Consider the following 9,916-nt stretch of genomic DNA (forward strand, 5'->3'; position numbering starts at 1 on the left):
TTAAAAGCGCCTACCTTCTCTGGTCCAAACAAATCCAGAGCATTCAGGAGCAGAATCTAAAGTTAGAAGGAGGACATACTGGCTGCTGCATGTTTCCTTAATGTCTGATCAGATAGTAAGATACCTTTATTATTTAAGTCACTACATATTTTACTGACTGCTTTTTTAATTTACTAAATTAAGTAAAAGTAGAGAAGTGATACCCATGTGCAGTACAGTTTGAATGTAACCATAGTTAGTTGCTATGATGCTAGTGGCAGGTTATTAGGTTGATGACGTATTTTCAAGGGATTCCTAATTGTGTTTTTAAGGTTTTTTTACTGTCAGAGTGTGACCTGTGTTTCCTTTTTCAGATGGAGGTGAATGCGGTTAAAAAACGCCATCGCACAAGATCCAAAGGAGTCAGAGGTATGAGCCCTTCCTGTTTGCTTTCTGTATGGCTGCAGTCAGTGTGGTGGCTTAGCTACGGTGCGCCTTGAGGGACAAAGCAGCACACGATCAATGCGGTAAAAAAAAAAAAGAATGCCTTGATTTCGGACCTCAACCTATCAATATTTATGCGTTCACGCTGACAGCCCTGAGTATAAGAAATCTTCTCCATTCATCTAGTCCACATCTTACATTATTATTATCCTCTTTTGGAGCACATTGTTTTTGGATTATTCTTTAGTTTTTTTTTGGACAACTTCATCCCTGGTATGTGTAAAATAGACACTCAATTGTGTCCCCAGTGTTACACATATACTTAACCCTAAACAGAGTCTTTTGTTGCCATAGGTCTCTTTTGGTCTATGTGGGAAGTTATACCTTGACTCTTTTTCTTCTGTGTCTGTCTTTAGCCGCTGTGGAAGCAGTAACACAGGAATTATTCAGGTAGGTAAACCTCTGCTTACTTCAACATACCTTCATCATGTCATGCACTGTTACTAATGCGTTTCAGTACTGTGGTATAGCAGCACCTTGGATTCATTAAAGGCAGAATGTTTGACATTTTACCCATAAATAAATCATAACGTCTGTCCTGTGTAAATGTGTCTCTGAGTCATGACTGTCTACAATGAGGGAGAAGCTCGAGTCCCGCTGGCTGTGTTGTTGTCAGAGCCGTGTTTACATGGACGGGACGGCCGGCTCCTCCCCTTGTGTATAAAAGTTGTTTTAGTCAAGAACTAGAGAAGAAGAAGAACATACTCACTGATTATTTGGTGTCTCAAGGATTACGATCATTCTGTGTCAATCTACGTGCAATGTGAAGCTAACTAAAGAGCGCTAACATTAGCGTGCTAACACAACAATGCAGGACGCAGGTGATTGCAGCTCGAGCTAAGGACAATTTTGTCCGCCGCTTCTGCTTCAGGTTGCTGAATTATGGTGCGTTCCAACTCCTTTGTGTGAACACGAGGGGGGAGGGGTTGGAGGTGTGTCTCTGGAGGAGAGCGGAGGCTTCAGAATAGCGGAGGTGGTGCCAAACAGCAGTTTGTTTTGGTTTCATGCTAGTGCTCAAGGGCGACATCTACTGGATCAAAAAGTTGCACTTTCTTCCTTTAAGAGAAAAAAATAGCATGAAAGTTGAGTTTCCAGTAACATGTCAGGAGGGAAAAACTTTTAAGAAGGAGCTGACTGGGAGAACCGAAACAGCTGATCTAAACCAAAGTAGTGTTTTGTTACTGGACATTTGTTCTTGTCAGCTCATTATCGAACCTCAGATTCTCAAAGCACTCTGGCTTCTGTCCTGGTTATGGATCCATGCACCACATCTTCACACTTGCATGGGGAGTGAAGGGTAGTTTATCATTCGGGCTGTGCATGTCTTGTTTGATCGAGTCACCCAGGAATAAGTGTAAGAACTTCTCAAGAACATGAAACGGCGTCCTTGACATAACGTTAAATGATGACGTTACACCAGGGGCCGCAGCACAGCGGGGTTTTAATAACGGGTAGAGGACGAACCCGCACACTCTGAATGCAGCACTGGCGCAACAGAAAACACTGTCAGCTGAGTGCATTCAGAGTGTCAATGCGATTCATGATTCAGAAGCCGAGGCACCACAAGTTCATGTCGGCGTCTTACAGATAATAGAGTTCTGTTAATAACTTTATTTCACCTCCGAGTAGTTTGCCATAGAGTCTGAAACAGCTGGAGTGACAGTCCTGATGACGGGAAACAAGGTTAAACCATGGCGCTCTGTGCAAAAGTCGAATTAATCTTTAGAAAATCATAATTTTATGACATACAGTAATGGATCTGCAGTGTAGCACGTTAATATGTTACCCTGCTGTTTTATTACACAACATTTTCAATCTAATTCCACCAATAATTCATTTCATTTTGCAGCACGACTGCAGAAACACGCAGCAGCTGCCGGCAGTAAATGCTGAATATGACTTTTACCTGTGTGTGTGTGTGTGTGTAGGGAGTTAGTTTCTGCTTCACTTAATCCCATTTAGTAAAACTGACAAATATTGGTGTGTGCAGCAGATTATAGTTGAACTCGGTTTGATCCAGGTCATCGCCTTACTGTAAACAACATGTCCTGTCTGCGCCGTGCGAGCCCTGAGCAGAGGAGCAGAAAACTCAGCGTGATTCCCCCAGAATTTAAATCTGAGGGGAGCCGGTGAAGGCCAGACGTGAACACGAGAGACTTTGAAGTTATGGCATGAGATGACTCATGCAGTAAAAACTGTGAAATACCGTAAGAAATCGTTGAATATTTTTCTTTAATTGAATTTTCTCTGTCACAGTCCCTGACTAATCTGACTAATCTGCCGGGATAAACATATACAAATTAATTTGTCATTGTGCTGTGGCAGATTTTGGAGGGTGGGGTGGGGAAAGACATGTGGCTGTGATATTAAAAGTCTTCCATGACTTAATGCTAATTACTAAATAAATACATAACATCTGTCAGCTCAGTGGGAGTCAGAGCTGCAGTTTGGGCTGCGTCACAGTTCTGAGTTTCTAACTTTTCTTTTCTCACCAACTGGCTTTTTCTTCAAGAAACAAGCTTTAGATATTTATGATCTCCCAAAGATTAAACGTTAAGTTTCGGGTAGCTTGCTGACCTTTCCTCTAGCACCAACATGTCGTCGAAATTCTGATTGGAATGTAAGAAATGTACTTCAAGCTGGAATATTTTGTATAAGTGTGGTACTTGAAATTGGACCGGCCTCAAGACTTTTTGAAGGTCTCTGTCTCATCTCGGAATGGAAAGCATTTTTACTCGGTCTTGTCTTGGTCTCACACTGGGCGGACTCTGGATTTTAAATCTAAACTGTTCAAGACCACCACTGAGAGGTTATTTTTTCCACGTCATTACTGTGATTAGAAGGAAAACGCCTTTTTCTAAAAGAACAAAACATAATTCATAATGTGATTTCTATCCCCCCGTTATGCCCGCAACCTTTCCAGTATTACAGTCCAAGTGAGTAACTCGCCAGCTGCACACAAGATGTTGATATTTCTTGGTCTTGTCTCGGTCTCGCCCTGCCTTGGTCTCGGTCTTGAGTCAGTCTCGATCCCTAAATGTCTTGGTCTTATCTTGTTCTTGGAGCACTCTGGTCTCGGGTATGTCTTTGTCTCCGTTACTGTGGTCTTGACGACAACACTCATTTTCAGACCAATAAATAGCTGTTAACAATTAGTATGACACAGTTTTAAAGAATATTTTGTTTCTGATTGGTCAATTGCCGACTTGTACGTTCAGTTTTTCTCTTATAATGAAAGACAGTTGCTTCTCAGGCAGCTCTGTTTGACTCTGCAGGACTATAATCCTTTAAAGAACACCATCAGTACTGGTGTCCTGTGTTTGAGTCTGAGTTGACTTACTGTTTCAGCAGAGAAGCTGATCTTTTCTCAAACATAACCAAACTGCAGTTGCTTCATTATGTAAACCATGCTGTCAGGTTTAAGGTACCAAAACTTCTTGGTTTGGTTGAGAAAAAAATATGATTTGGGATGAAATATAAAACTTAAAGGTCACCTATTCTCCTCATTTTCAACAAATGTAAATCAGTCTTGGAGTTCCTCAAAACATGTCTGTGAAGTTTCTTGTTCTAAATCCACTCTGATCCTGTATTTGATCATGTCTATAAATCCCTCTATTTCAGCCCTGCTCAGAACAGGCTGTTTCTGTGTCTGTACCTTTAAATATGTAAATGAGCTGTGTAAGACCACGCCCCCTCTCTGGAACGGCTTGGGTGTCTCTGGCTTTCTCGCTCCATGTCCTATTGTTTACGGTGAGAAGGCAGACTCAGAGGGCAGAACAAACACCTAGCTGTGGGAGTGTCACCCACCTGGGGGAGGGGCTACTGCCCTTTGTGATGTCATGAAGGGAAAATCTCCAAACGGCCTTTTGAGCACACATTTTCTGAAAAGTGGAGCAGGCAGAAGACGGAGAGGATGGACTTTTCTCATCATTGGGGGGTTTGTAGACAGACTAGAGACACATATAGAGAAATTTTGCATAATATGTGACCTTTAACTTGATCTTTGGTTTCATACAGGGTTTTAGCAGCACCTATGTAAAGAGGCTCTAGTCCTCGTTGCAGTCCTCGTCGTGAGTTCGGATCTGACCTCAGCCCTTTTCTGCATGCCGTCCCCCACGCTCTCCTCCCAACATCACATGTCTCTCTTCAGCTGTCCTTTCTAATAAAGGCAAAAAATATATCTCATCTATATAATATGCCTTTTTGCCTGATGAAGGTTTAGGACTGAAACGTTGCCAGTAACTGTTTGTGTTCAAGTTAGACAGTGTGCAGGAGTTTACCTTTAAGTTAGCAACTGCGGACACCCAGATCAGTTGAAAAGGGCAAAATGAAAAAAATCTTTCTACACAAGTTTCTATAGTTCTGTTTCTTGTCTGCAATTAGTCTGACAGACCGAGGAAATCAAAGCGGGGTCGTCAAACTTCCAGAAAGAAATATCCAGTTGCTTTGGAAACAAGTGAAAGTTTCTCTCCGCGGAGGGAAAAAGTATTTTATAGTCTTAAGAAAGAGGGAGGATTTTTTAAGACTCGGTGCCAACAGCTTGTTAAGGTTAAGGTTGCGCTGAGGCATTCTGGGTATTTTGTCATGATTGGAAAGCGTGTTTGACATTGTATTGGAGAATTTGAGGAGCACACACACTAAAACACACACACATACGCAGAGCTGTGGTGGGATCAATAAGTCAACACTATCAGTCTTTGCTCCCACACAGATTGATGAGCCGCCTCACCTTGAACGAACTGCCTCCTCTTCCTCCTTCTCTCCTCTTTTTCTCCTCCTTTTTCTCCTTCTTTGTATGTTTTTTTCTCATTCTCCTATCCTCCTCTATTTCTATGATATCGCTCTCATTCCTCATTTTCCTGTCTTTTTCTTTGCCCACTCCTCTTCTTCTCCCCCCCTCCAATCTCTTTTTCCTTCTGTTTCTTTTTAACCCTCCTCCTCTGCCTCTCTTCCTTACCCCCCTTTCCCTTCCTCTCCTTCTTCCTCTCCTTCCTCCATCATGGCTTCCTCGACTTCGCTCTCCTCCTCCTCTGCCTTCCCCGAGCTCGTGATGTTAAATCTTCACCTTCATCTTCGTGCTGCTCTCATTTTAGCCCGCAGTTGCAGAGTGTACAGATCAGGTGATGTTGGGTGGAGGGTGGGTGGAGCCTCTGCAGCTCCGAGGGTCAGATGCCGCGGGTGTGGAGAGTCCCTGAAGCCTGGCGGCGTGCGTTGGCTGGCGGTCGGTCTGCGTGTCTTCGGGGCAGAGAAGCCTGTGAGCTGCAGAGGAGTGACTCAGAGCTCCTGAGAAATCTGCTGCCGACTGCAACCACGATGCGAGAAAAAAAACCAAGCAGACAGAAACACTTAAACCTGCTGCTGAGGGAGAGACACGCTCAATGAGATGTGTTGGCGTGCTGAAACATTAAAGCCACGAGAAAATAATGTTCAACTTTTTAATTTTCATCAGCATCTGCACATTTTTGAAATCCTCCTACAGCTCTTCTCCTCTGATAATCTGAACCCTGCACTCCAGAGTTGAACCTTAAATGTTAGATTTATTATTCCAAGGTGTTTGGATGTTCAGGGTGTCGGGTGCCGTGGTGGAGTTTGATTCCGTTGTGTGTGAGACGCCGACATACAATCCAGTAAGGCCAGTTTGAATTATAGATCAATGACTTAAGAATCTTTTCCAGGAGCTGAAACTCAGCACAACACCGTTCCTTCAAGCTACCTACACATAACACGACTTCACACTTTTTTTATACTGCATTCAACGCATATGCCAAAGTGCAGTTTTGTGTGTAGATAATCTCTATTTACAGATTCTATGTAAAGATGTAGAATCTGTACTCAGGGGTCTGGATTGGAAGTTTTCTCGTTTCCGATTTTAGTACGCTTGTAGTACTTAATTATTGTCCAATCACGAATCAGCAGGCTTTAAAGTATGCAGGAAAAACAGTTTGAATGGGGAGCAATCGCTCGGCCATCTGCTGTAATCTGAGGATGATTTATTTATCTCTATGAGCAGATATCTGCATGCAAGTACAGCAAACCAGATCAAAACTTTCGCCTGGAGCAACGAATCTACCTCACACTGTGTCGAAAGGTCAATCAGGCGTTTAGATTTCCCGACTGGAATGCATCAGAAATTATCGATCCGACCGCTATTCAACAAACAAACATTTAAAAAGTTGTTTTCTTTTCCCCATGACGACAGACCGGACAAAGCTTGACCTTACAATTCTGCATTATGATGATGTCACTACTGCACATTTAAAACCTGTTAAAGGAGGAATGTGTAACTTTTTGATCCAGTAGATGCACCAGCATGAAACCAAAACAAACTGCTGTTAGGCCACGCCTCCTCCATACTGAAGCCCCCACTCTCCTACAGAGACACACCTCCAACCCCTCTACACTCACAAAGTTGTGAACCAGAACGCACCATAATTAAGCACCATTAGGCGCAAGCGGTGGACAAACTCTGCTCTGCTCGAGTTGCAATCACCTGTGTCCTGCATTGTTGTGTTAGCATGCTAATGTCAGCGCTCTTTAGTTAGCTCGTAGCTTCACATTTCATGTAAACTGACACAGAATGAGCGTGATCTAAAAACTCTTACTAACATCCAAATAATCAGTGAGTATGTTCTTCTTCTTCTCTAGTTCTTGACTAAAACAGCTTTTATACACAAGGGGAGGAGCCGGCCATCCCGTCCATGTAAACACGGCTCTGACAACAACACAGCCAGTGGGACTCGAGCTTCTCCCTCATTGTAGACAGTCATGACTCAGAGACACATTTACACAGGACAGACTTTATGATTTATTGATGTGGAACATGTCACACATTCTACCTTTAATAAAAGTACATCACAACAGAATACCTTTCTTTTTTCTGGTTTATATTGCTGAAGTTAGCCAGAGTGAAGCCTCTGTGTAACTTACTATTTATTGTTAAACTGAGACTCACCAGAAACAGATGAACAAGCGCTCATCTGCGGGATATCATTCAATTAGAAATGATAGTTTATGTTGAACATCTTTGCTTTTGCTGAGTACTAATATGAGTATTGGTACTCAACAGAACCAAGTGACGGACCTCGGGTTAAACCGAGACTCACCAGAAACTGCTGAAGCTGCTGATGTTCATGTTTAATCACGCTGTGTGTGTTTGCTCCTCAGCTGTCCCACTCCAGGCTGTGATGGCAGCGGTCACGTCAGCGGGAAGTACGCCAGACACCGCAGGTAAGATCACGTCACATGTTTATGATAATGAATGATTTAGACATTTTTTAAGAAGAATGTTTTGGATGAACGTGGGGTTTGTTTTGTGTCACCTAATGTTAAGACTTTCGCTTCACAACGTTCGGGACATTAAGTTTTAATTCTCCTGTTTCTGTTTTACTTTTGCTTTAAAACAACTGAGTGTGCCGTGTCTGTGTTGGAAGTCGAGATGCACCGATCCACTTTTTTCCAGTTCCGATCTGATTCCGATACATATGTACCGATACGGATACTGATTCCGATATTTTTTAAAATCATTAATATTGCTATAAATTTTGTTGGTATTATGTGTGAGGCTACACTAAGCGGAAGTAAACCTAACCTTATTCAAAGAGTAAAGAAATGTAATGGAAAAGTTACATGTTGCAGATGAAAAAGAGAAAGGTATAGGTTGTGTAATAATGTTTGCAGAATATATCACTGAACTAAGACATTTGGAAATGACTGGAGACAAGTAGAACATGTAAAAATGAGAAAATCATATCATCATCCAGACTGGTGTTTCTTTTTAAATATATGAAGGGGGCGGGTTTGGCTGCAGCCCTTCCTGTTGGCTTAAAACGTCTCACCATGCAGAGCAGAAACCAAAATGTTCCCACAATTATTCATGTCACGGTTTATAAAAATGTCCTGGATCAGCGTGGTTTGCAGGTTGCAGCCTCCAGCTCTGTGAATCTGTCGCTCCGTCACAGGGCTGCGGATAGAAAAGCAATCAAGCAGAGTGTGGAGCTGTGAAGTGCTCGGGTCACACCGACCGATGGCTGTCCGTCCTGCAGCCCGAGGGGTCAGAGTGCCGGATGGTTTCTGCTTCAGATCTCTGACGCTTTTGGAAATAGTGAATTACCCGCAAATGCAGGGGGCCGCTTCAAATGTGACGCTCTATGTGAGTCATTTAAGCTCGTGTCCAGTGTTAAAATCTTCTGAAGTAAACCTGCAGGCAGAGCGAGAAAAAACATGCATCTAAAACAGCGAAATCAGCAAGTACTTCAGTCTTACTGAAAGTTAAAGGGCCAATATGTAAGATATCTACATATCTACTGGATTTGTTTGGACCAGAGAAGGTAGGCGGTTTTAAGGCGACCCCCCCACACGGCCGTTTTGGACGCCCCTTGGTTTGCCAGATATGAGAGCAGTTATCAGGTCAACAGGTGTTGCAGTGATGGAAGCGGTCAAGAGAAGTGGTTCAGATAGAAGTGATTGTACCCGACCTAAAAAGCCTCTGCATGTTTCTAATCAGCTCCACGAGCAGAAACGTGCTCAAACTAGGATCAATATTGGAGATGCTTTTTGAAAAATGGAGAGAGGTTAGAACACAGAAAGGTTTACAGACCCATGCAGAGCTGGATAAACACTGAAGCTTCAGAGTCCACCACATGGTGACCTGAGTGAGCATCCACTCTAAAGAGGAGGGCGGGGGGGTGAGACAGCTCTCTATGATGTTTAGAATTTTGGACTGAATTTGTCAGTCCAAAATGAAGTGAAATATATATCAAGGCTGCATTAGAGAAGAAACGTTGACAAAAAAATGTTGTAATTTGAATCCTCAATATCAAGCTCAGGAGGTGGACATTTAGGTATTTTTAGGTTTTTCAGGTTATATTGTAATATCTGTGGTGTTGTTTTTAAGAGTAGCAGCTTGTGCGTGTGTGTGTGTGTGTGTGTGTGCGTGTGTGTGTGGGAGGCTGGCATAAAGAGGTTGCACGGCTCAGGACAGCGGTGGTTTGGCGCCTGAGGTAACAGAGAGATAATGAGAAGGGCAGGATGGCGAATCGCTGGCAGAGCAGACTGATGGTGCTTTGAAGGGCAGAGAGAAACTCAGGAAAGCCCATCACCACACACAGAGCCAAACAATAAAATAAGAAACAATAATGTTCTCATGAGAACCATATACTGATTTTTAACAGGACGAGAGAGAAGATTTGAAAACCTGCATCATCATTAGTATAAAAAGGTCACACAAGACTTCTTTAAATCTGCAAGATTCTGGAGCAAAAATCATTAATTTGTCTGGATTTTCTGAGATTTGCTCCAGGATAAAAATGTTTCACTTCAAGTCCAACTTTTGTGGACTTCAGCGCTGACTGATAAAACTAATCTTGTCAGACGGGAACAGAGATCACGAGAGTCCAAATGAGATGAAGCATTATCAGCATTTGTGTTTGTTTAA

The 9,916-nt window shown here is 42.7% G+C and overlaps 1 protein-coding gene across 5 annotated transcripts in view; it reads left to right on the forward strand.

The window, feature by feature from the left end:
- The window catches only part of myt1la (myelin transcription factor 1-like, a), an 81,099-nt gene that overhangs the window by 20,952 nt on the left and 50,231 nt on the right, over positions 1 to 9,916 (forward strand). For all 5 annotated transcript variants that reach the window (XM_061051530.1, XM_061051532.1, XM_061051528.1 and 2 more), the window contains exons 3-5: positions 354 to 408; positions 840 to 873; positions 7,648 to 7,710. In XM_061051530.1, coding sequence (XP_060907513.1) covers positions 354 to 408; positions 840 to 873; positions 7,648 to 7,710 — 152 coding nt within the window. The remainder of the gene's footprint in view (positions 1 to 353; positions 409 to 839; positions 874 to 7,647; positions 7,711 to 9,916) is intronic.

This window comes from Labrus mixtus, chromosome 12 (genome assembly GCF_963584025.1).
Source record: "Labrus mixtus chromosome 12, fLabMix1.1, whole genome shotgun sequence".
NCBI lineage: Eukaryota > Metazoa > Chordata > Actinopteri > Labriformes > Labridae > Labrus > Labrus mixtus.